This window comes from Salvelinus namaycush, chromosome 35 (assembly GCF_016432855.1).
Source record: "Salvelinus namaycush isolate Seneca chromosome 35, SaNama_1.0, whole genome shotgun sequence".
Classification (NCBI taxonomy): domain Eukaryota; kingdom Metazoa; phylum Chordata; class Actinopteri; order Salmoniformes; family Salmonidae; genus Salvelinus; species Salvelinus namaycush.
The window spans coordinates 16837953-16865265 of NC_052341.1; the positions used below are offsets into that span (position 1 = coordinate 16837953).

General features: G+C 41.2%; 1 protein-coding gene across 2 annotated transcripts in view; it reads left to right on the top strand.

Moving 5' to 3' along the window:
- Positions 1-3937: 3937 nt before the first annotated feature.
- The window catches only part of phactr2 (phosphatase and actin regulator 2), a 59251-nt gene continuing 35875 nt past the window's right edge, over positions 3938-27313 (top strand). The window contains exon 1 of one of the 2 annotated variants that reach the window (XM_038975269.1): positions 3938-4066. In XM_038975269.1, the coding sequence (XP_038831197.1) occupies positions 4054-4066 (13 nt within the window). In that variant the 5' untranslated portion in view covers positions 3938-4053. Of the gene's footprint in view, positions 4067-11684; positions 11922-27313 lie in introns of those variants that run through there. The other variant, XM_038975268.1, reaches the window with a different exon arrangement.

Sequence of the window (27313 nt, forward strand, 5' to 3'; positions counted from 1 at the left end):
AAAACTTCCAGGAGGTCCTGGTACTCAGCGGGAACGGCAGAAAGGTTTGAGGCTTTTCCAAAGCCCACAGGAAGACGTCCCGGTGCAGACTGACTTCAGGCAATGAGCGTGGCAGAACGGGCTCCAACCCTTGATAGAACCAACAGTCCAGTCAATAAGGGGACTGTGCCTCTGGAGCCATGAAAACCCCAAAACCACAGGAACCTAAGGAGATTTGATGAGCAGAAATTTCATTGACTAACTGTGGTTACCTGACACTCGCAGTTTGATAGGAACCATATTGTAGGTGACTCTGCCAATAGAGCACCCATCTAGCGCTCTGATGTCCATGGGAATGGAGAGGGGTTGAGTGGGGGTTCCCAGCTCTGACACCAGGGTAATGTCCATAAAACTCTCGTCGGCCCCAGAGTCTATGAGTACCCAGAGAGATTTTGACCGGTCATCCCCGCAGGCATGGAGAGGGGTACGAGGGGTACGAGCACAGGGAGATTGGAAATTCGCTATATGGCCCACCAGTGTACTCGTACCTACTGATGAGCCTGGTCTTTTAATGAACAGGTAGAACCACAATACAGACAGCTCTTGGTGTTCAGTTTGCGTAAACGTTTGCAGGAGACAATCTAGCTCTGCCAAGTTGCATAGGCTCCAGAGGAGGCGAGTCGGCAGACCTCGTGATTCCCGGGTGAACTCGGATTCCCATGGTAATGTAGACACTGGGAACTTCCGGGATTCCTCAGAGGCGAGGTGGGATCCTTGGACGAGTGAGTGTGACTGGGAACAGACGTCCTCTCCCTCCTACATTCCCGTAACCGCCCATCGATTCATATGGTCAAGGCGATGAGAGAGTCAAGATCCATGGGCAGCTCCCAGGCTGCGAGCTCGTCTTTAACCTCCTCCGATAATACATGAAGGAATGTGTCGAACAGGGATTCCGGGTTCCAGGCACTCTCGGCGGCCAACATGCGAAAAATCAAATGCATAGTCTGCCACACTACGGGAGTCTTGACGTAGTAAGAGTAGCTTCCCAGCAGCCTCTGTCCCGGACAATGGAGAATATAACACCTTTTTTATCTCCGCCATGAACTCCCCCAGACTAAAGCACACGGTGCTCCCACACTGCTCCCACAGTGCCTTAGCCTAGGCGAGAGTCCTCCCGGGCATCAGTGTTATAAGTTACGCTATCTTCGAGCGGGCCTAGGGAACAGAAGAGGGCTGCAGCTCGAAGATGAGGGAGCACTCGGAGAGAAATGCCAGATAGGTTCCTGAATCTCCAGCGTAGCACTCTGGAGGAGGTAAGCAGTGTTCTCGGGAAGCCGGGGTGGGCTGGGGATAGTTACTGAGAGGCTGGGAGGTTACTGTTGTGGCTGGCTGCCTAATAGACAATCCGCGGAATTGCTCTAGCAATGTATTGAAAGTGCGGTCATGGCTTTCTGCCAGGGTCTGAAATCCTTCCATAAGATTTTGAAGTAACTCCTAGTGTCTTCCAATGTTGGCTCCTTGGGAGGAGACAGAGTTGTGGAACTGGTCCGAGTCTGCTGTGTCAGTCATAGCCCGTTTGTACTAACACGACTCAGGATGAGACCCAGATGCAGACACAGGAGGCAGACAGTTCGGATCTCAGATGTTTATTACAAAACAGGGGGCAGGCAAATGTCAGGTCTAGGGCAGGCAGAGGTCGGTATTCCAAGACAGCGTCAATAAGAGATAGAACGGCAGGCAGGCTCAGGTCCAGGGCAGTCAGAGGTCGGTAATCCAAGACAGCGTCAAACAGAGACAGAACGGCAGGCAGGCTCAGGGTCAGGGCAGGCAGAATGGTCAGAACCTGGGGGACTAGAAAACAGAAACTAGAGATGCTGGAAAACGGGAGAACACGCTGGTAAGACTTGACAAGATAAGACGAACTAGCAGCAGATCAACAGAAAACGCAGATATAGTAAGTACACAGGGGAAAATGGGGGGAGTTGGGAGACACCTGGTGGGGAGTGGAGAAAGCCTTATGTTTTTCAATTGCTTATAAAAGGTTTATTTAGTTTTGCTGTCTTTACAGATATAATAATGACTCATCCTCATGGGTCAAGTTACAAAATAGTTCTGAATATCTGCATCTATGCTGCTGCCACATATCATACTTTGTTCCATGACCATGGTTTATAAGTTCCGACAGTGTGACTTAAAGTTATACAACAACCTGACTGTGCCACGTCAGTGGCTCACTGTGTTAATCATTGCTTAAAGAGCCTCGAATACAAAGTTGTTTCCGCTGTCACTGTCAAAAATACGTACAGGACTGCCATACAATTTCCTCCCACATGAGCTGACCCAATTGTCAAACAGTAACTCAGCTCAGTTAATGTCATACTTTAGGTCATTTGTTTCTGGAAGACCAACAGGACATGGAGGATATTGCCACCATGTTGCAATGATGTAACTTGTAATAATGCTGTTCACACAATAATGATTAAATACATTCAATTACCTTTTGTTGAAACACTGCTGGAAATTTAACATGGACTTTGACATTGAGAATATGCAGCTATTTCAGTAATACGGTTCAGTTGTAGCACCATTAGGGATGGGAGTATTAGCAGGGCACAAGTTGGCACCTTGTTGGGGTTTATTTTCAGTGTGTATAATTTACACAATGTCCTAAATTAGGCATCAAGCTGGTCAGGGGCAATAAAGGGCATCAAGCTGATCAGGGGCAATAAAGGGCATCAAGCTGGTCAGGGGCAATAAAGGGCATCAAGCTGGTCAGGGGCAGTAAAGGGCATCAAGCTGGTCAGGGGCAATAAAGGGCATCAAGCTGGTCAGGGGCAATAAAGGGCCAAGGACTTGGAAACTCTTTGAAGCCTTTGAGGCCTCTTCTCATGTCAACCCTGGCTTTAATGTCTGGCTTTAATGAAGGTTGCAGAGTTCCCTGGGGCGTCAGGTAGCCTAGTGGTTAGAGCGTTAGACTTGTAACTTAAAGGTTGCAAAATCGAATCCCCGAGCTGACAAGGTAAAAATCTGTCGTTCTGCCCCTGAACAAGGCAGTTAACCCACCGTTCCTAGGCCGTCATTGAAAATAAGAATTTGTTCTTAACTGACTTGCCAAGTTAAATAAAGGTAAAATTTTAATAAAAAAAAAACATGGTTCTTCAGCTATTACATTACCAGGTGTTGGTTCCTGGGAGACAAGACAGGTTGTGAGTGGAATACATAAGTGGCAGTACTTGCAGTCGTTATCTTGTCAAGTATGACTCATTCCTTTTAGAACAATGTCCAATTTTAGCACTGAGCGTCAAAAAAAAATCTGAGATTTTTCACACAGTGGAGATTGGATCCCTCAAACCCACTTGTTCACCGACTTCAACCATCAAGCATCCTCACATAACTTTCCTATTTTTTCTCTGATGATTGTGATGGGTATTGACACATGGAGTCTGGGGTGCAGAGATCATCTAAAAATGTAGGTGAATAGCAGGAATGGAATTAGTCTGGCTTTAATGAAGGTTGCAGAGCTCCCTCCCATCCTCCCCCTTTCTCTCTCCTTCCCTCTATATTTCTCTCTTCCCGTGGCCTCAGGCTGCAGCTAAAAGCCCCAGTGGACAGGAAGGTTCCAGACTGGCTCAATCAGGCCCTACTAATGGAGGTAATGGTTGTTGTGTCATCCCCCTGTGCTCCCTGGGCTGCTTCATGGTCAGGTCCACTGCAGAGAGGCAGGCAGCGAGGAACGAATGTCAGAGAGCTATCTCCCTGCACAAGAGAGAGAGAGAGAGACATCTCCCTGCACGAGAGAGAGAGAGAGAGAGAGAGAGAGAGAGAGAGAGAGAGAGAGAGAGAGAGAGAGAGAGAGAGAGAGAGAGAGCCATCTCCCTGCACGAGAGAGAGAGAGAGAGAGAGAGAGAGAGAGAGAGAGAGAGAGAGAGAGAGAGAGAGAGAGAGAGAGAGAGAGCCATCTCCCTGCACGAGAAAGAGAGAGAGAGAGAAATCTCCCTGCACGAGAGAGAGCGAGAGAGACGAGGAAAAGAAAGGATCTGCTTACAAGGGTGATCGCTTTCTCCTCTTCCAGTCATGGAACATGCTCGTGAGTGCCCTTTACTCTGTCTCTGTGTGTGTGTCTATGTTATTGTGTCTATTTGAGTGTGTCTGTGGGTGTGAGAGAGTTTCTTGTCTTTGTGCTTGTTGTCAAAGTTACTGTGTGTGTGTACTGTACAGTAGTTGATAGTAGGAGCTCTCTAATGTTCTCTGTTGGCAAAATTGCCCCTGGACTGTGCATGTAGAGAGTCACCTAGAGCCAGCTGTGATTGCTAAGTACCCTACTGTGCAAGCCTATTGAAAAGGACCTTTATGAGTTTCCCTCTGTGTATTCAGATCAGCTGTTCAGGGAACACAGCCAGGCAAATAGACCCTTGCCTGTAATGTGATGGTTGTTGGTTGTTGGTTTACAGTTGTTTAAATTACTTCGTTTTTGCCTAAATTGTTTCAAAACCTGGTTTGTGTTGTAGTTATTTGATTAAATAACGACAAAACAGACAGCCTTATCACTTTGAGAGATTACATTTAATAATATTACATGTATCATCATCACATAACTTATCATATAGTCATATCTAGTGACAGGGTATGATGACTTAGTCTTTAGTAGTGCATTACGGTCAGTCTATATTTAGTTGATGTCATTTTATATGTTTAATTACGTTTGCCACACTGTGAATGTCATAACATTTAGCCGAGTCTATTAACTCATGCCATAACTCCTGTTCAAATACAACTTGTATTGGAGAAAGTGGACTGACAAGGAGGACTAAGTACATAGATTGCCCACACAGAAATATATCAACTGCCACTATGATAATACTACAGTAGTAACAAACAATGATGTAATGTATACAAAGATGCGATACAAAGCCATTCTGCATGACTTTGTGTGTGTCTGTTATAGCTTTGTATATTTCTTTACCCATGATTTCATATGGTCCAGGTGGATTCTTAACAGTAGATTGTGCTCTTCAATATTTGTCTTACAATGCAAAACATAATATGTATTCTGTATCATACGAGGCAGGTTGTCCACATTTGCATCGCCTCAGACCACAGTGAATCAGCAATGTCATCTTAATGTAGAAAACCCCAATGCTTGACAAGGCTAAAGTCATTTAAAGTGATTGATAGGATCTGCTTACTCCTTTGTTTATTTCACAAAACTCAACAAAGAGTGAAAACTGATTTCTCAACTTCCCTGTGCCATTACTAATGCTGAAAGTTAGTTTATTCTGTCACAATCAACCATACCCCAAAATAGATGTACTCCATGGTGGGAAATGTTGTACTATTTCCATTGGTTAATGATTGAATGCATTCTGACAAATGTTTGACTATTTTGTCTCGTTTCATGTTGTACTTTCAATTGAACTTTTAATTGAAAGAACTTTAGTATAGTGTGACAGCGTACGCCCTTGAAGCAACAGACCAGTCTTGGTCCAAACAACAGGACTCATTGTGGCAGTGTAACGGTTCAATCTTGGAAAGGGACCAAAGTAACTGTAATAATGGTAAAAATTAATGACACTAAGCATCAATAACCTTAGCAGCATGAAACGTCTGAACAAAGACAATTGGATTCTAATTGAGGAAGATCAGATTTCTCATTTGCTACAGGTAGTGGTGGTGATTTTTCAATAAACAAACAGTCCTACATTGTTTATTTTTTTTGTGAATGAGCAATGGGTGTGTAGACCTCTCTCTCTGGCTGAGACTGTTGTTGCTCTCCTCTCTCTCATAGTGAACCTGTACGTGATCATTAAGCCCCAATTTCTCTGCACTGTGAAATATAATGCTCTCAATTCTCTCTGCAATGAGCTATTATTAACCAGCCTAGATTTCAAAATAAGAGCCATCCAGACCAGGGGAAATAATCTACTTACTGACAGGATGCCATGTATTGATTTGTATATCTACAACATTTAGGTGTAGGAAGTGAAGTGGGCCCGTAATGATAGATTCATGCCATCCAAACAAAGTAACAAAGTAACTGGTATCAGTTTCAATAATAGTTTGCTTGTAGAGAAGATCAAATCTAATCATGCTGTGTATAAAGTAGATCATTCTGATATGTCAATGTTAGTTTTTATACCGGTATATACAGTATTTGTATGTAATCACTTTTGATTTGTGTATGTGCTGAAAGGTTGAGGTTGCAGCATACTTTGAATCAAACTATGGTGCAAATTGCACATGCAAAACATAGTTACCATCCTGTCTCTACCATTGGAAGTATGAGTACGTGCTTGCCATTTTCATTTTTGTCTTTTAACTGTTGCCAGCTATGGAATGGAATGCCGAAATGGTATAACTTAATTCCTTTCTTAAAAACATCTATAACAGCCAATATTAGCTGGGTCCATCACATAAATTCACTTCAATGTGTACTGTACTGCCGCCGGTAATCTGAATGCACTCACTGACACTTAGCTCTGTGTGATTAGACTATAAGCAATTTGACAAACTCAACGACCATCCAATTATTTCCCAGTGCTTGATAGCGAAACTAGGCCTTTGCTTTTTGGATCTAATAGCAATTACCTGTATGGGCAAACGGTCCTGTCTGCTCCACTCAATCCTTCATGCAGAACAGGTCATATAGTATGGGACCTAACTCGATTCAGAGCACTGAATGTATCAAATTTGTTATGACATAGTTAGAAATGTTCACCATGGTTTTGCTGTCATTTTAGACAGATAGAGCCTAGGTTATATAAAAGATAGTTTACAACACTTTGGAACACATTCCCTTTGGTACCACATTTGAGGTTAATAAATAAATAATCTAAAGGAGGAAGAACTAAAAAGCACCACTTAAACAATAATTACCTTGTATTTTTTCTGAGATTGCTGCTTAATAATGTATGACTCTTTCTCTTTTTCCTCCACATGTCGGTGAGCTGTGTGCCCATTGAGCTATTTTCTCAGACATCCTGTTACAGTGCAGTTCCTTTTTTATCCTTGAGTGAGTGAGGTAGACTGTAACAATACAAAGACATACAGTCAGTATCCATTATGCTATTTCACTTCCTACTGCTGGGCCTTCTTCATAATGAATAATTATGATAATGCTGAGCAGAAATTGGTACTAGAATAGCAAAGTAATTAGGCCATACATAATTACTTGTCAAGTATTGAAACAATATAAATGTTGTACTATTTTTAACTTAGTATTTACCCAGTGATTTGTAAAAGTAGGCTGTCCCAACATACCTATCAATACATTCAGGAACTGAATAAGTAGTGGGGCTGGCTGGGGAATAAGTGTATTAGCACTGATAGATTCATGGGGCTGTATTTGGGTTCTTGTGGAGAGGTTGATAAGTAAAGAATATACTCTTGGCCAATCAAAAATCAATTCCCTTTCATATGCACTTAGACTGCACATTGGTTATAGTCCTCAGGGATTTCCTTCCTATGCCACTGCAGGCTTTCATCTCTAGAGCAATGTTTGGTAACACTTTACTTAAAGCTGACTAGTATTGCTTTAGTACAAATGTTGGATCTTTATTTGACCAGTAGTGTCACAGCAAAATAATTCTGCAGCAACAGGATTTGAACGTTTAGTCCATAATGTTACTTGATCGGTGGTTTGGCTATTAGCTGGCCAAAATGACGCTACATGAAAATTGCAATACTGTTAATATAACTGTGTGTTAGTATCAGTGCGAGTTTTCAGAGAATATATGTAAATCACAAAGCTCATCTGAATTTCCTGCTGTGTAGAAAAATTCTCAGCAACAAGAGTGATCAAATGAAGATCCTACACCTGTAATTATTATAAGCATATATATATTTATTTGATTTGATTTATTTAACCTTTATTTAACGAGGCAAGCCAGTTAAGAACAAATTCTTATTTTACAATGACTGCATACCCCGGCCAAACCCTCCCCTAACCCAGACGACGCTGGGCCAATTGAGCGCCCCCTATGGGTTCGTAACAGTAAATTGTGTTCTTCAATCTGTGTTTTACAATGCAAAACACAATTTGTATGTTGTATCATACGAGGCAGGTTGTCCACATTTGCATAGCGTCAGACCACAATGAATCAGCAGTGTTATAGTGATGTAGAAATATATGAGGCGTGATTGTGTTCAATATTATAAGGCTAATGTTATTTTTCTCCATGTACTGTGGAACATTTTGGTAACACTTTTCTTAGGTCTGATTTTGATTTATGGTATAGTTTCAATAAATCCTTGTATACAGAACATTGTTTATTAAACAGTAGATGGCAGGCTTGCACCTAAACCAAACAGTCTCTGCAAAGGCCAATTAATTTTTACAGCCTCTTTTCAGTAGGCTACTCTGTATATCAACTCACCATAGACCCTATTGTGTACATACATTCTGGCCATTAATCATGATTCAAATTTTCCTACATGTCAACACTACCTGGTCCTTTAATTGAGCTTCTATATATAGTAGTTTGCACATTTCACTTTATCTACACTCACAGTTTCCCTATTTGTACAATGCCAATGCTCTTACTTAAGGTATAAGTTGTAGTCAGTGTGTGTGTCAGTGCTGGACTGTTTAGTATATCCATGTTTTGGTATGTGAAGGTATTTTATCTCCTGCTAACACACGTCATGCAGCCAAGGTGTCAGCTGAGCCCCTGCAGAGCACTCTATGACATAAGAATCGCATTGCCCACGGGCTGTCGAAAGCTGGAGTTCACTCCAACACACGGGTTGAGCCTCTTGCCTCGAAAGGAAATAGAGTCAGCCATCTTGGTGTATTTTTAAATGGTGTGAGTGCGATCAGGGCTGGTGATCTCATAGCATTTAGGGCCAAAGTAACAGCATATGCTTATTGTACAGCGCTGGCTTTGCCAATTCCAAATGATCGTGCTGTAACATTAGGAGATACACTATGGACTAGGAGGGAGGTGGGAGAACGAGGAGATAGATTATGATAAGTTCACCATGTAGCTGCCTATGAGACAATGCTCAGAGAGGGTCTGGAGGCAGGAGAGGGCTGGTTTCCGTCAGCTCTTGGCAGGAATTGGAGAGCCTTCCTGAGTGGTCCCCACCCACTGGCAATACAGCTCACTCAGGGCTTTTTTCTTCTTCTCAGGAAACCATAGCCTACAGCTAAAGAGGAACTGTTTGGATGGCTGTTACACTCTAAGAAAGTTGTGGGAAAAAGAAAAGAAAAATATATATAATAAAGTTGTGCAGGTAGTAGCCTAGGCAGCCGATAGTGGCCGCTAGATCTCTAAGATTGATGTTCATTCCCGGTAATACACTCCTGTCCCCTGTGAACCGGCTAGTACATAAAGCATCCTCCATTCAGGCTGAAAAGGCATAATTTTCCTGCTCAACTACCTTTAATGGCGGACCGTCTGAAAAAAAAACTGGGAAAATATGTGTACTGTCTTAATAAAACATAATTTTCCACCACAATTTTCAGATTTTCCGACAATTTAAGATGATTTATGTAGATCTAAGCTTTCCATTGGCCAAATACATTAATAAACAAACTTTCTATTCAGTTTTCAAAGACCTATTTTAAAATTTGTGCTGAGTTCATATTTATTTTAAACTAGCTAAGTAAAAAAAACAAAAAAAACACCATGATTATAGTGATTTTAAAGATAAAAAAAATAAAAGTTATATTGTCACATGCGACAAATACAACAGGTGTAGACTTTACTGAGGAATGCTTACTTACCTAAGAAAAGATTAGCAAAAAAAGGAAATCTTAACACAATAAAATAACAATAACGAGGCTACAGTATATACAAGGAGTAACGGTATCGAGTCAATGTGCAGGGGTACGAGGTAGTTGAGGTAATTGATGTAATGTGTACATGTAGGCAGGGGTAAAAGTCACTAGGCAATGAGGATAGATAATAAACAGAGTAGCAGCGTATGTGAAGAGTGTGAAAGTGTGTGAGTGGTGTCGATATGCATGTGTGTGTGTGTATTGTGTGTGTGAGTGTATGTAGTTTGTGAGTGTGTGTATGTGTGTGTGTGTTGAAGTGTCAGTGTAGTATATGTGAGTGTGTGGGTAGAGTCCAGTGAGTGTGCATAGAGCCAGTGCAAGAATATCAGTGCAAAACAAATCAAATATGAAATGGGGTCAATGCAAATAGTCCGGGTAGCCATTTGATTAACTGTTCAGCAGTCCTATGGCTTGGTGGTAGAAGCTGTTCAGGAGCCTTTTGGTCCCAGATGTGGTGCTCCGTTACCACTTGCCGTCTGGTAGCAGAGAGAACAGTCTATGACGGGTGGCTGGAGTCATTGAAATTTTTTAGGGCATTCCTCTGACACCGCCTGGTATAGAGGTCCTGGATGGCATGGAGCTCAGCCCCAGTGATGTACTGGGCTGTACGCACTACCCTCTGTAGCGCCTTGCGGTCGGACGCCAAGCAGTTGCCATACCAAGCGATGATGTAGCCAGTCAAGATGCTCTCAATGGTGCAGCTGTATAACTTTTTGAGGATCTGATGGCCCGTGCCAAACCTTTTCAGCCTCCTGAGAGGGAAGAGGCATTGTCGTCCTCTCTTCACGACTGTATTGGTGTGTTTGGAACATGATAAGTCTGTAGTAATGTGGACACTGAGGAACTTGACCCGCTCTCAACCCGCTCTACTACAGCGCTCCACTACAGCCCTGTCGATGTGAATGGGGGTGTGCTCGGCCCTCTGTTCCCTGTAGTCCACGATCAGCTCCTTTGTCTTGCTGGCGTTGAGGGAGAGGCTGTTGTCCTGGCACCAAACTGCCAGGTCTCTGACCTCCTCCCTGTAGACTGTCTCATCGTCGTCAGTATTTTTGGTTGAAGTTTAATTGAACAGTATAAAACAATCAGAATGGAGAAAGACCCATTGAAATCACTTAGACACAACTACCCAAAGAAAATGTAGAACGTGTATTATTCAAAAACATCAAATAACATCAAATACCACCTTACCTTAAAAAAAAAATTCAATTATGTGATATTATATTTTGCCCATATCGCCAGTCTGTGCTAGCTAAACAGTCCTGTATCTTAGATCGTTTGCTTGTTATGCAATCCTCAAACTGCCATCAGTTTGAAGATCTGAACACTGGAATTGTATTATGGTGTCACTGTGTGGTTGAAAAATATCTATACTGTGTTGATTAAATGACATCCAACTATTTACATCTGTTATAGGCACCGAGGTGGTTGTAGGCTATTGGAGCGGAATAGCAGAGATTGTGGCTATAATGACGAGATGCTCGTGTCTCCACCCTAACAACGGGAGTCGTTGTTCACAAAGGCGGAAGTAGGGCAGGAGGACGCCAGATCAGGTGTGAACATTATAGCCAATGAGAGGGCAGAGTCGCGTGTTAACAATGGACACAACTCTGATATCAAATATGTGTTCAAAGTTGCTGGAATGCCACGTGCGTCCACTTATATGAGTACACTTGTAACAACCTAAGCATTACGAAAGTTATATTCGATCAAATAAATCTCACGTAGCAAATTTGCAATGTATATATTGTTTAACCAAATTCGACACTCTCATTGGCCTCCATACACAAAGTCCTCACTTCGTGGAATTATTTTCGTGGACAGATTTTGGGCGGAGTAAACCCTCTCGCTTCGCCTCTTCCTCTCTGGCAGTAGAGAATTCCTCCCCTCGACCTCTGACGGGTAGTATCCTAATCTGCATAAAGAAATGACAGGCATGCTTGAGCTGAATCGGAGGGAGGTTAAACAGTGGTTTTCAGGCCCAGCGAAGTTTTTTTTCAAGAGTTTTAACCCAACAATTGCCCTGAAGTAGGTCAAATTAACTTTAGGATTTGGCGATGATTTTATTGTGAAAGTTCATCAGGGACCGCGTGATTGTTGGTTTGGCGGTCCATTGAAGACAGAATGGGCCAGACGTCTGTCTCCACCTTGTCTCAAAATGCGAGTGGTGAGTCTGCTTTCCTCATTCACGCGCATACAGATAAATCTTATTGTTCAGGAAGTCGATAATGTCTGACAATTTTAACTCGTCTTACTTTTCTAACTTTACCCTTTTGAAATGCACCTATTCAACAAGTTTGAGTTGGTTTGCTTGAAAATATCGGTCTTATTTTCCTTTTACTCCAATTTGATCGTGCATATGCATCTACATCATTGCAACTGATTTTGAATGCATAAAGAAAGTCGTAGAATAATTTACTTGCATTAGGCGATAGTAACATTTACTTTGACAAGAATCGGATACATTGTACCACTAACGGTTACGTTATGCTCATCAGTCATGGAACTAATGAGTCAACAACGACTCATCTTCGAAACCAGTTTTCAATACCCAAACTACATCACAATGCAGTTTGCAAGAAGAAAGACATGCAAAACAGATAATTTGTGCAATAGTGAACGGTTATTGCATAATAAAGAATCCAGGACCAAACTGCTCTGGCTCTCCTTTTGACCGGTTTGAGTACTATGAACTACATATTCAATGGGAGAGATACTGATCAGCACATCTGTTGTCTTTTCAAAAGAGAGCAGGGGAATGTAGGTTTGGTGAATTATCATACACACAATGAGTAACGAAACCTCGACTAAAACCAGTGGTGTAAAGTACTTAAGTAAAAATACTTTAAAGTAAGTTGTTTTTTGTACTTTACTATTTCTTTGCCTACTTTTACTTCACTACATTCCTAAGGAAAATAATGTACTTTTTACTCCATACATTTTCCCTGACACCCTAAAGTACTTGTTACATTTTGACAGAGAAATTGTCAAATTCACACACTTATCAAAAGGTCATCCCTACTGCCTCTGATCTGGCGGACTCACTAAACACAAATGCTTCGTTTGTAAATTATGTCTGAGTGTTGTGCCCCTGGCTATCCGTCAATAAAAAAGTATAACAAATAGTGCCATCTGGTTTGCTTAATATAAGGAATTTGAAATGGTTTATACTTTTACTTTTGATATTTAAATTCATTTTAGCAATTCCATTTACTTTTGATACTTAAGTATATTTAAAACAAAATACTTTTAGGCTTTTACTCAAGTAGTATTTTACTAGGTGACTGTCACTTGTACTTGAGTCATTTTCTATTAAGGTATCTTTACTTTTACTCAAGAATGACATTTTAGTACTTTTCCCACAACTGACTGAGACCAGTGGGATAACACAGTAAGTAGTCTTGCAGACGACATGGGTTCAATACCCGGTTGGTCACACATGCTCGAGCAAACTGACATTACTGTATTGATGTCAAAGTTACAGTAATATGTGGGTGGTTTAGAAAGTTGCGGTCCTCCTTTTATCCCTCAGTAGAATAGTAGCCTAGGCTATGCAGTGTCGCCCGACAATGCACTTTAATTCATGCCTATCCATGTGGTAGCCTCTGTTTATAAAACAGGCAGTTGTAATGGCTTTATAGTCCTGATACCTGACAAAGATTTAAGACATCATTTTGGTTATTCAAGCTCTAAATGTCAGCTACCATAGGCGGCGGTTCCTAAAGTAAATTGGAAAACATTTTCCAAATTTATATACAGTGGATTCGCAAAGTATTCAGACCCCTTTTCTTTTTCCTCATTTGTTTTACAGCCTTATTCTAAAATTGATTAAATCAAGATTTTTCCTCCTCAATCTACACACAATACCCCATAATGACAAAGCAAAAACAGGTTTTTAGATTTTTTTGTGCAAATTTATTAAACATAAACAGATACCTTATTTACACAAGTATTCAGACCCTTTGCTTTGAGACTTTCAAAATTGAGCTCAGGTACGTTCTGTTTCCATTGATCATCCTTGAGATGTTTTTTCAACTTGATTGGAGTCCACCTGTGGTAAATTCAATTGATTGGACATGATTTGGAAAGGCACACTCCTGTCTATAAGGTCCCACAGTTGACAGTGCATGTCAGAGCAAAAACCAAGCCATGAGGTCAACGGAATTGTCCGTAGAGAACGTATCGAGAAAGTATTGTGTCAAGGCACAGATCTGGGGAAGGGCACCAAAAAATGTCTGCAGCATTGAAGATCCCTAAGAACACAGTGGCCTCCATCCTTCTTAAATGAAAGAAGTTTGGAGTTTGCCACCCGACCAAACTGAGCAATCGGGGGAGAAGGGCCTCGGTCAGGGAGGTGACCAAGAACCCGATGGTCACTCTGAAGGAGCTCCAGAGTTCCTCTGTGGAGATGGGAGAATCTTCCAGAAGGACAACCATCTCTGCAGCACTCCACCAATCAGTCCTTTTTGGTAGAGTGGCCATACGGAAGCCACTCCTCAGTAAAAGGCACATGACTGCCTGCTTGGAGTTTGCCAAAAGGCACCTAAAGGACTCTCTGACCATGAGAAACAAGATTCTCTGGTCTGATGAAACCAAGATTGAACTCTTTGGCCTGAATGCCAAGTTTCACGTCTGGAGGAAACCTGGCACCATCCCTATGGTGAAGCGTGGTGGCAGCATAATGCTGTGGGGATGTTTTTCAGCGGCAGGGACTGGGAGACTAGTCAGAATCGAGGGAAAGATGAACGGAGCAAAGTACAGAGAGCTCCTTGATGAAAACCTGCTCCAGAGCGCTCAAGACCTCAGACCTGGGCCAAGGTTCACCTTCCAACAGGACAACACAGGAGTGGCTTCGGGACAAGTCTCTGAATGTCCTTGCGTGGCCCAGCCAGAGCCCGGAACTGAACCCAATAGAACATCTCTGGAGAGACCTGAAAATAGCTGTGCAGCAACGCTCCCCATCCAACCTGGCGGAGCTTGAGAGGATGTGCAGAGAAGAATAGGTGAAGCTCCCCAAATATAGGTGTGCCAAGCTCGTAGCATCATATCCAGGAGGACTTGCGGCTGTAATCACTGCCAATGGTGCTTCAACAAAGTACTGAGTAAAGGGTCTGAATGCTTATGTAAATGTGATATTTTTATTTTTAATACATTTGCAAAGATTATTAAAAACCTGTTTTGGTATTATGTGTAGATTGAGGAACACAAATTAATGTAATCCTTTTTAAGGCTGTAAAGTAACAAAATGTGGAAAAAGTGACGGGGTCTGAATACTTTCCAAATGCCTCAGAGGATCATTAACTTCTTAATTGTTTTGCTGTGGATTGTTTCAAATCACAGGCGAGTAGTCCTCAATTATGGCAGCACTCATGGCAATAGACTTAGCTGATTGTTGAGTTGTGCCTGTCAGTGAAAAGCATCAAAAATATGTGTGAAGATGATGTGTCTTGAGTATAATTTGAAATGTTGAGACAAGAAAGGGAGGTTTTGGTGGCGAAGATATAGGCTCATCGCTCTCCAGAATGCACTCAGCTCTCCAGAATGTGCTCAGCTGTCTCCTGCCAATTCATGCACATTAATTGTTTCATTGTGTGAATTGTTTGCCCTTTGTTTATTTGTATCAAGTCCTCATTACATATATCACCAGTAGTAGGCTGTATCACATCTGGCCATGATTGGGAGTCCCATAGGGCGGCGCACAATTGTCCCAGCGTCGTCCGGGTTTGGCCGGGGTAGGCCATCATTGAATAAGAATTTGTTCTTAACTGACTTGCCTAGTTAAATAAAGGTAAAATAAAATATATATATTTTTTAATATATATATATATATGTAATAAAAATAGTAAATTTACAGTTAGTCTCTGTCATTTGGTTACATTCATTTCTCTTAATGCATGGGTTAATTACAGTCATTCTCTGAATGGAAACATTGTTTGCATAGTTCAAAAGTTTGGTTTATTTCATACCATGATTTATGAGGTTTGTCCATTTTTTTATTGTCTTGTTTGGAGCGCTCCATGTGAGCAATGAGCATGTGTCTGGTTGTTTCTCTATCCTGTTAATGTTGATGTAGTGCGCGCGCCTGATCGCGCATAAAGTAGGCTACCTGGCCTGCAGCGCGCAAATGTAGGAAAGTACATTTGGGGATCTGATTTCTGACCACCACTAATAATACACTGAGCTTCTGTTCTTTTTGTTACCATGTGACAATGATTTTGAGAAATTAAATGTGAATATGAAAATCATAACTGCCACGTAGAAATGGTAGGATACATTCTTAGCTTACCCAAAAGTTAAACTCACGTGCTGCCTGTCAGCTACCCAAGTTTATCATGCATTGCATTATCTTGAAAAATGCTGTTTGTATTTTCTTCTTTGCCATGATCATATCAGAAATTGAAGAATAGGCCTACAAACTTGAAATCGCTAATTATCATGACAATTTAGTCCACTTTGTGAAACTCCCGGACAGCAGTAGTGAGTAGCCTAATTTCATTCCATAGGCTGTTGTCCATTTGACCTGTCCTGTTTTTAGAATATGGTGTGTTTGCTAACATGATAGTTCATATTCACATTTATTTGATAGGGCGCCATTTAGGCTATTTGATCGGAAACATACATGATGTAAAAAGTGTCTCTCTCATGACATTTTTATAAATGTGGTTGCCCTGTGGGCTACAGAAAAGGCCACAGAGGCTATATACTCTATCTACTGTATAGGCTACATGATTTGACATTGGTGAAGTATTGGTGAAGCGCCACAGCATTGCGTCTCCAACAGCACCATGGAGAGGCGTGCTGTGCATGGACAAGATACATATTTTGCACCCCTGCCTTTGGCAAAGTGCACTGCTTATCATGGGGAGGCATCGGCGTTCAAATTAATAGCCCAAATGCCACTGGGTGAGAAGTTTTCATTGTTTTGAGGCAGAGTTATGTGTTGGAGGTGCGTCTTGATCAGTTTAGCTCGGAAAATGCCGCCCTCGTCAATCTGCAGCTCTAGGCGTCTGCCTAATCCTGTCTGATGGGCGGGCCTGCCCTGCTGTCGGCACAGGGTGGAGCAGGGATGCATCTTCTGTAGCATACTAACCACAATGCTTACTTAATAATAACATTACTCACAAGTAAATGCATGCCTGACATTTCAAGGCCTAAAGAACCTAATAGTGCAGCCACATAACCCAAGGTGTTATGGTTGAGTTTACCTTGCAAGGTATGTATTCTCTTTAACAACATTGTTCTCTCCATGTTCTTTTTCCTCCTATAAGCAATCATAGCCCATCATTTTCACTGTTCATAATAAAACATTTCAGCTTTTTGCATGTTTGGTCGGTTACACTAAATTTGAAAAAAATCTTGAATGTCAAATAGCTTGGGATCTTAAAATACCTTGATGTTTAAGTGCATAAGCCCTCCCCAGTGACTGTATAAACCCTCCCCGGTGGCTTCAGCTGAGGAAACCTCTCCCTATTTCCCCTTGACCAAATATTTTTCTGGTTGCCGGTGGCACATAAAGCAAGACAATGGGAAAAACATCTGGTGAGCAAACAGCATGTCTGATTGAATTTAAAGCACACAGATGGATGTGAAGCATTTTAATGCTTTTTGATTTGGTGTGTAGTTCCATCGTATGTCATTTGGCTACTCAAAGTTCTATTTTAGGCACAAACGGTATTGATGTTTTTGGTTATGACATGTCTTTCCAATGATGTCATCATCCGTTCAGTACGAGTCACACAGCTTGAAATAAAGCTCCATGGCAGCCTGGAGTTTGCAAAAAGTGTTTACCAAACAATATGTAAGTCCCTCAATAATCACATAGGAGCAGACATGCAATGTGCTTTGGCCCTCCTACGCAGCATTGTGGAAGACCAGGTTGAGACTGAGCACTTTGAACCATTTTGCTGCTGTGTTGATAATGTCCTTTCATTACTTCAGGGGGAAAAAATCATTTTTTTTGCAAGGAGCTTCATTTGTTTGAGTAAATGTTTCTCTTGGATAGTGACGACTAGATGTCTGTATTCTTCCCTTTGTGTTCTCCATTTGTGATGTTTCTTTTGTCTGATTCAGTTCTACTTCCTGTCTCACTAGACACCTCGCAAACAATAATTATCAACCTGACTGAGACATGCTAGACCTTTTATAGGTCTTATAGGCCTTTTCTTTTCTCTGAAATGGCTTGAATGTTATGTCATTACAGCCGAAGCTGATATAAACCTACTGATTACATTTAAGTAATCTTAGATGGATTCTGTATAGTCCCAGTCATACATTTGTCTATGGCTGCGTTTAAACAGGCAGGCCAATTCCAATATTTTTTTGTGTAAATTCAGCGATAGCCCTATTTGGATGGGTATGTTTTACTGGGGGAGCTCAGGTAATGTAATTATGTGTACGACCACAAATCACCACATCTGTAATTTTAGTCCCGTCCAAATCTACCATGTCAGTAATTTTTACTTGGCAGAAAGGTTAATACCCCAACCCTAAAAACCTATTGTTTTTCGGCAAACTCCAAAGTCCTCTGATAATACGTATCCCTTGCGAATCGTCATCCCTGTGTTGGGCTCCCGAGTGGCGCAGCGGTTTAAGGCACTGTATCTCAGTGCTAAAGGCGTCACTACAGACACCCTGGTTCAAATCCAGGCTGTATCACAACCGGCCGTGATTGGGAGTCCCATAGGTCCAGCGTTGGCCGGTGTAGGCCGTCATTCTAAATAAGAATTTGTTCTTAACTGACTTGCCTAGTTAAATAAAAAATGAAACTTTTTTTTGACGGATATTAGAGTTTAATAGGTGCTTCAACCAGTTCGGGTAAGAACAAATTTATGCTTAAAACAAAGTGCTATGCACGTAGCCGACAGATTAATGATCTGTTTTGTCACATATCAATTTTCCTAGTGCCATACTTCTCTTGTAAAAGATGAAGTGGACGATATTGTGCCAATGAATTGATAAATTGCTAAATCCGTCAGGTAATTAAATGTCTGCATAGGTTACAGTTCATAGTTCTTATTGGTATGCATTATTATTTAGACTTCCTCCGAACTGAAGACCATCAGGCCAATATTAGGCTGTCCCTAGACATTTGAAATATTCACGTCTAGAAGAGCCTCCGGGTTTCCGTCATAGCGGAAAAAATATAATTACAGGGGCAGTTTGGTGAAACTAATCCCGTCCGGACATGACCTTCTATAGTAATACTAGTCCTGTGGGAATATGGCTTATATACCAATTTATGACTGGGACTGTACAGAAGTGGCATTTTCTGTCCTTCATTTTGTTATGGCTCCAAGTCATTCTCCTTGACTCTGAAGGGAGGCATTGTTGGAGCTGAGGACTAACTTTATTTGTGTCCCTAAACCATTTTCTCCCTTGTCAAGCAGCTGTTTGAATTATTATTGTCATGCAGTACTTTGTTTGATACTGTCTGTGAGTTATACCTCCACCCAAACATGAAAGCTGCTGCCTGGACTATACCAGAGATCAACACTAATTTAATTTTAGGCTTTGTATACTCTATGTGTTAGGAGATCCACATTGACAACAAATCCTGAATGTTTTTTTCCCCTAGCAGATTGTCATTCTGCTGTATGTGGCCTAGATTTTTCTGCTGTCAGTACAATCTCAATCATTGTCTGTTTTGTTTGGTTTGACACAGTCAATTAATTCACAAGATAATCAAATACATTTGAGAAGGACTACTGTTCCCTCTGTCAATGAAATTTGCTTGTCTAAGAACAGAAGAAAGTTGTCAGTAGCCCCATTTTAAAAGTTGGTGCTGTAAATTTCAATGTCTCTCAATTGATTTGAAATATAGAGCTATGTCCCAAATTAGTTCTCCAAAATAGTCAACCTCTCTAACTCTCTCCACTGAGCAGCAACAAGTGAAGCCATTGTCCATTCGCTCCCAGGCAGTTCTAGTCTTTTTATTGAAGTCTAATGGTGATAATTGTGAGCTTTACAGATTTCTGTCATTAACCACACAAAGGACCTACTGTAACAGTCCCATTGTTCTTATTTGATATCAATCTGGGAATGAAACCATGGGATCGGAAGTTTGGAGTGCACCCCACCTCTTTCATATTTGTTTGTAATCTTAGCTTGATTGAGACTAAATGTGATTATTGTAGAAAATAAATGTGTCCTTCAATAGGCTTACCCCAAAAAGTTTGTGGTTGTTTGTTTCAAACTTTCAGTTTTTCTTTGGTAGCTGTTTGGGATATAGATAACTATCTATCAATCACCCTACTAGGGAGCCAGGCCCAGCCAATCAGAATGAGCTTTTCCCCACAAAAGAGCTTTATTACAGACAGAAATACACTTCTGGTGTGGTTACACGTGGTCTGTGGTTGTGAGGCCAGTTGAACGTACTGCCAAATTCTCTAAAACGATGTTGGAAGCAGCTTATGGTAGAGAAATTAACATTCAATTATCTGGCAACAACTCTGGTGGAAATTCCTGCAGTCCACATGCCAATTGCACATTCCCTCAACTTGAGACATCTGTGGCATTGTGTTGTGTGACAAAACTGCACATTTTAAAGTGGCTTTTTATTGTCCCCAGCATAAGGTATCTTGATATTCCACACCTGTCAGGTGGATGGATTATCTTGGCAAATGAGAAATGCTCACTAAAAGGGATATAAACAAATTTGTGCACAACATTTGAGAGAAATAAGCTTTTTGTGCATAAGAAACATTTCTGTGAATATGACATTCACTGTAAATTCCTTGTCAGAATTGAAGAGCAAAGTCTGAAGGGAAGGTATTTACTGATCTGCTGTAGTTGTGTATGACATGTTCTAGCAGTATTCAATGCTCATCACCTCAGGCCTTTTCAAAATTCAATGTCAGGCAAGACATTATCCCTGCCGGTCTGGTCATTCATGTTAATAATCACGAGTCATCATGGTTGTAAACAAAATATATTATAATAATTGCGCCAATGTTTGGTAACTGCCATTTGCAATGAGAGAGTTATCAGTTTTATATGGGTAGAATGTTTGAACTTGGAACTGGCGCTCTGCTGAAAGGATGAATGGTAGTACATATTGGAAATGATATGTCGACCGTGTAAACACAATTCGGGCTATAAACCTGCCTGATGGCTTGAAAAAGTACTTTTCATTGTAATTGCATAAGATATGATTCCCCTTAGAATGATGGACAATTGTCATTCTCTAATCAAAACCCAACCCTCGAACAGTGTCACATAAGCTAGCTAGACAAAAACAAGATTAGCTGAAATGGAGGTGTTAGCTCAAGCTGCTGGAAATCACACTTGCCTCATACTGTGCTTCTCTTCACACTGAAGCACTTGCAATGTACACTGAATGTACAAAACATTAGGAACAGCCTCAATTCGTCAGGGCATGGACTCTACAAGGTGTCAAGCATTCCACAGGGATGCTGGCCCATGTGGACTCCAATGCTTCCCACAGTTGTTTCAAGTTGGCTGGATGTGGTGGACCATTCTTGATACACACGGGAAAGTTGAACGTGAGAAACCCAGCCGCGTTGCAGTTCTTGACACACTCGAACCGGTACGCCTGGCACCTAATACCATACCCCGTTCAAAGGCACTTAAATCTTTTGTCTTGCCCATTCACCCTCTGAGTGACAAATACACAATCAATGTCTAAAGGCTTAAAATCCTTCTTTAACCTGTCTCCTCCCCTTAATTTACACTGAAGTGGATTTAACAGGTGACATCAATAAGGGATCATGGCTTTGACCTCTTCACCTGATCAGTCTGTCATGGAAAGAGCAGGTGTTCCTAATGTTTTCTACACTCTGTGTATAAACACTGGCTGTGACACATTTGATTATTCTCTAGGACCGGTGCCTGGGGTAAAACTCTCACAGTTAAAGCGGCGCATTAGCTTATTACCTGTTGTTTGTTTACTCAATGTCGTGCAGACATGATACAATTCAGACCAATCAAAAACATCTGTCTTTGATTCTACTGGGTTCTACTCTATAGACGAGTGTGAATATAGGTTGTGTGTGACAGTGAATAGTGATTTGACATAGGCTAGGTAACTTTCTTTTGAATCAGAATGCAGTTGAGTGACGGAGAGAACAAGGATGGTCTGATTAATTCAAATGCCATTATCATTTTGCTTTTCTTTTCCTCGTGACAGTTCCTTACTTCCTTTCCTTTTTCAAATTAGGTCAAGCTAAAGTCATAAAGAAAGACACACGGTCACATTTTACAGCCTAGGAATCCTAAAACAACCAAGGACTCAAGATCACTGGATCTTGGGGGAGTGTCCTTGGCAGGGAATGTGGGTGTGCTCCTTTGACTGGTGTGGAGGAGTGCATACTGCGTAGTCTCCATGTCTGACTCCTCATATAACATAGAATTGCTAATGAAATCCATCATAAGGTGTATGACACACGGTTCCTGGTTGTTAGTGATACGATACCCCTTGTCTGTCGTAATCTTATGGTATTTGGAGAGCCACACCTAAGGTATTGAGGTAGGTAATGTTAACCTATATGGCCTTTTTGACACCTCCAGCAATTGACCTTTGAACTACCTTCCGGCTTCCGCTTTTGAATCCTTGAGAAAAATATACATATAGGCTCATCCTTGTGCCCTGCAGTGAACAGCAAATCTAAAAAGGAAGTGTTGAGTATACTGGAGATGTTGGTGTGCTTTTGTACTACAGTGCTATTACTCAAAGGGAAAATCTGTAGTTGCTACATATACTACCGTTCAAATGTTTGGGGTCACTTAGAAATGTCCTTGTTTTCCATGAAAACATACATGAAATTAGTTGCAAAATGAATAGGAAATATAGTCAAGATGTTGACAAGGTAATAAATAATGATTTTTTTATTGAAATAATAATTGTGTTCTTCAAACTTTGTTTTCGTCAAAGAATCCTCAATTTGCAGCAATTACAGCCTTGCAGACCTTTGGCATTGTAGTTGTCAATTTGTTGAGGTAATCTGAAGAGATTTCACCCCATGCTTTCTGAAGCCCCTCCCACAAGTTGGATTGGCTTGATGGGCACTTCTTACGTACCATATGGCCAAGCTGCTCCCATAACAGCTCAATAGGTTTGAGATCTGGTGACTGAGCTGGCCACTCCATTATAGACAGGATACCAGCTGACTGCTTCTTCCCTAAATAGTTATTACATAGTTTGGAGCTGTGCTTTGGGTCATTGTCCTGTTGTAGGAGGAAATTGGCTCCAATTAAGCACCGTCCACAGGGTATGGCATGGCGTTGCAAAATGGAGTGATAGCCTTCCTTCTTCAAGATCCCTTTTACCCTGTACAAATCTCCCACTTTTTACCACCACAGCACTCCCAGACCATCACATTTCCTCCACCATGCTTGACAGATGTTATCAAGCACTCCTCCAGCATCTTTACATTTTTCTGCGTCTCACGAATGTTCTTCTTTGTGATCCGAACACCTCAAACTTAGATTTGTCTGTCCATAACACTTTTTTCCTCTGTCCAGTGTCTGTGTTCTTTTGCCCATCTTAATCTTTTCTTCTTATTGGCCAGTCTGAGATGTCTTTTTCTTTGCAACTCTGTTTAGAAGGCCAGCATCCCGGAGTTGCCTCTTCACTGTTGACGTTGAGACTGGTGTTTTGCGGGTATTATTTAATGAAGCTGCCAGTTGAGGACTTGTGCGGCGTCTGTTTCTCAAACTAGACACTCTAATGTACTTGTCCACTTGCTCAGTTGTGCACCGGGGCCTCCCGGTGCTTTTATTTTAAAAAACAAGGACATTTCTAAGTGACCCCAAAGTTTTGAATGATAATGTACATTTTTGGAGTTAAGTTAATGATATGTACCCATTTGATTCTAGAAGAATATAACTTATAAATGTCTCATGAGCTTAGTTCAACTGTCATACCCCATCAGAACTCAACATATAACCTTGTTTTAATCCAATGTTTGGAAGCAAAGTACACTGAACAAAAATATAAACTCAACATGTCAAGTGTCATGAGTTGAAATTTAAAAAATCCCAGAAATGTTCCATATGCACAAAAAGCTTATTTAGATATGCCAACCCTGTCAGGTGGATGGATTATTAAGAATCCGATTAAACAACATTACCAGTGGTGTAAAGTACTTAAGTAAAAATACATTTTCCCTGACACAAAAAAGTACTCATAACATTTTGAATGCAATTCACGCACTTATCAAGAGAACATCCCTGGTCATCTCTATTGCTTCTGATCTGACGGACTCACTAAACACACATGCTTCGTATGTAAATTATAACTGAGTGTTGGAGTGTGCCCTAGCTATCAGTAAATGAAAAATAAATTGTGCTGTCTGGTTTGCTTAATGTGAAGATTTTTATACTTAAGTATATTTAAAATCAAATACTTTTAGACTTTTACTCAAGTAGTATTTTACTGGATGACTTCCACTTTTACTTAATTCCGTTTCTATTATTTTACTCAGGTATGACAATTGGGTACTTTTCCCACTACTGATCATTACACAGGTGCACCTTGTGCTGGGGACAATAAAAAGCTACTTTAAAATATGCCGTTATGTCACACAACACAATGCCACAGATGTCCCAAGTTGAGGGAGCGTGCAATTGGCATGCTGACTGCAGGAATGTCCACCAGAGCTCTTGCTAGAAAATTGAATGTTAATTTCTCTACCATATGGATAAATATGGTAGAGGATAAATAAGAGGATAAATAAGGCATCTTTGTGAATAACAGAGGCCATTATATGTCTCACTCCATGCCCTTTCAAATGAATAAAGCAGTCTCTCAATATCAGTCAGAATTACTAGTGGAACACAAAAAAAATTAAGTCAAACAAAAAGTAAAAAGTTTTGAAAGAAACAGCCTCCAACATCGTTTTAGAGAATTTGGCAGTTTGTCCAACCGGGCTCACAACTGCAGACCATGTGTAACCATGCCAGCCCAGGACCTCCATATCAGGCTTCTTCACCTGTGGAATCACGTGAGGTGGGGTGCTGAGGAGTATTTCTGTCTGTAATGAAGCCCTTTTGTGGGAAATACACATTTTGATTGGTTGGGCCTGGCTCCTCAGTCGGTGGGCTTGGCTGCCAAGTGGGTGGGCCTATGCCCTCCCATGGCTGCACCACAGCCCAGTCTTGTGAAATCCATAGATTAGGGCCCAATTTATTTATTTCAATTGACTGTTTTCCTTTTATGAACTGTAACTCAGTAATATCTTTGAAATTGTTGCATTTATATTTTTGTACAGTAGGAATGTAAACAAACACTATATAGCCTCAAAACATGGATAAAACTATGGTTTTGATATCATGGATGGTCAGTCCTTGCATCCATAGCTGTATGAATTTGAGTGGTTACATTTCTCCAGACCCATCTTTTTGCCTTTTACTGAAACGGGCGGGGAGTTGTTGTTTCAACTAAGGATTGCTGCTTTTAAGAGGGTCTTCACATTTACTAGACTTTTTGCAAAAATACCGTCGGCTACACATATCGGTCCAGTCAAAAGTTTGGACACACCTACACATTCCAGGGTTTTTCTTTATTTTTACTATTTTCTACATTGTAGAATAATAGTGAAGACATCAAAACTATGAAATAACACATATGGAATCATGTAGTAACCAAAAAAGTGTTAAACAAATCAAAATATAGGGCCTCCCGAGTGGCGCAGTGGTCTAAGGCCGGGCGCTGTGCCACTAGAGCTTCTTGGTTCGAGTCCAGGCTCGCGACAGGGAGACCCATGGGGCGGCGCACAATTTGCCCAGCATCGTCCGGGTTAGGGGAGGGTTTTGCCCGGCATGGATGTCCTTGCCCCATCGCGCACTAGCATCTACCGTGTCGGGCCGGGCGTAGTGCACGCTGACACAGTCGCCAGGTGTACGGTGTTATGGTCACATTGGTGTGGCTGGCTTCCGGGTTAAGTGGGCATTGTGTCAAGAAGCAGTGCGGCTTGGTTGTGTTGTGTTTCGGAGGACACACGGCACTCGACCTTCGCCTCTCCCAAGTCCGTACGGGAGTTGCAGCGATGAGACTAAAGTGCAACTACCAATTGGATACCACAAAAAAGAAAAAAATACAAATGTAAATATTATTTCAGATTCTTCAAAGTAGCCACCCTTTGCCTTGACAGCTTTGTACACTCTTGGCACTCTTTGTACACTCTTCACTCAACCAGCTTCATCAGGTAGTTACCTGCAATGCATTTCAATTAACAGGTGTGCCTTAAAAGTTAATTTGTGGAATTTCTTTCCTTCTTAATGGTTTGAGCCAATCAGTTGTGTCGTGACAAGGTAAGGGTGGTATACAGAAGATAGCCCTATTTGGTAAAAGACCAAGTCCATTTTATGGCAAGAAAAGCTCAAATAAGCAAAGAGAAACGACAGTCCATCGTTACTTTAAGACATAAAGGTCAGTCAATCTGGAAAATGTCAACAACTTTTAGTTTCTTCAAGTGCAGTCACAAAAACCATCAAGTTCTACTGGCTGTCATGAGGACCGCCACAGGAATAGATAGCCTTATTTGGTAAAAGAAGTCCATATTGTGGCAAGAACAGCCTTGCCAGCCCAATTTTGAATATAAACCAAATTTGATTACATTCACATTTTCTCCTGACACACAAATGGACTATAAATACATTACCAATTAGTTACCCTGACCAAATGGACAGCGCACATAGGCTGTATGCAGCTGCTCTTATTAGCAGCCTAGAGTTGATCAGACAAAGATTTTCCCATTTTTATCCCATACAGCATGTCAGATCTCTAATGTTAAGGTGTAGCCTAGGCTGCTGTAACATTTATGTAACATTTATGTAATGAGATTTTGCTTGTCTGTCCCGGAGTAATTTGAATTCAATAATATCAAAAAAATGCTCAACTATCACTTTTCAATCTCTATCCAATAATGTAAATCTCTATCCAATAAAACCAACTCAGCAAGCCTCTCAACACACAGAACCCCCCCATAATGGTCTGCGGCACAACCCCAATACAACACACTAGGTTAATTATCTGATCATAACCCTATGATTGGATGGACAACATGTCAGTTCCTACTGCAAAAGCTTTGATTGGTTAGAGGTCGTCCTCCAGAGGTGGTCAAAATTACCATGTAGGACTATGGAAGGGAGTGAGGACTACGAGCCTCCTAGGTTTTGTATTGAAGTCAATGTACCTAGAAGAGGACAGAAGCTAGCTGTCCTCTGGCTACACCAGAGAGTGCTGTTGAAGTTACTATGGACCTTCATTGCAAAACAGTGTGTTTTAATAAATTATTTGGTGACATATGAATATATTTAGTATAGTTTTATCTAAAAAGTATAACTGTAGTGTTTAACTATTTTTATGAAATTTCACTGAGGAGGATGGTCCACCCCTTCCTCCTCTGAGGAGCCTCCACTCCAAATATTTTCCTGTTTTATTGTTTGTTTTTTTACATTAAATTGTAGTAACAGCCTGTTACATTCTGAAGTTGTCGCCGTAGCTTTACATTTCAATAGTGTTTTTTGCTTGACAGCACTGGGCCTCCATCGAGAGAAGCAGCTCCCAAGGGAATTATCAATGTTTTCAGTCGCGATTTT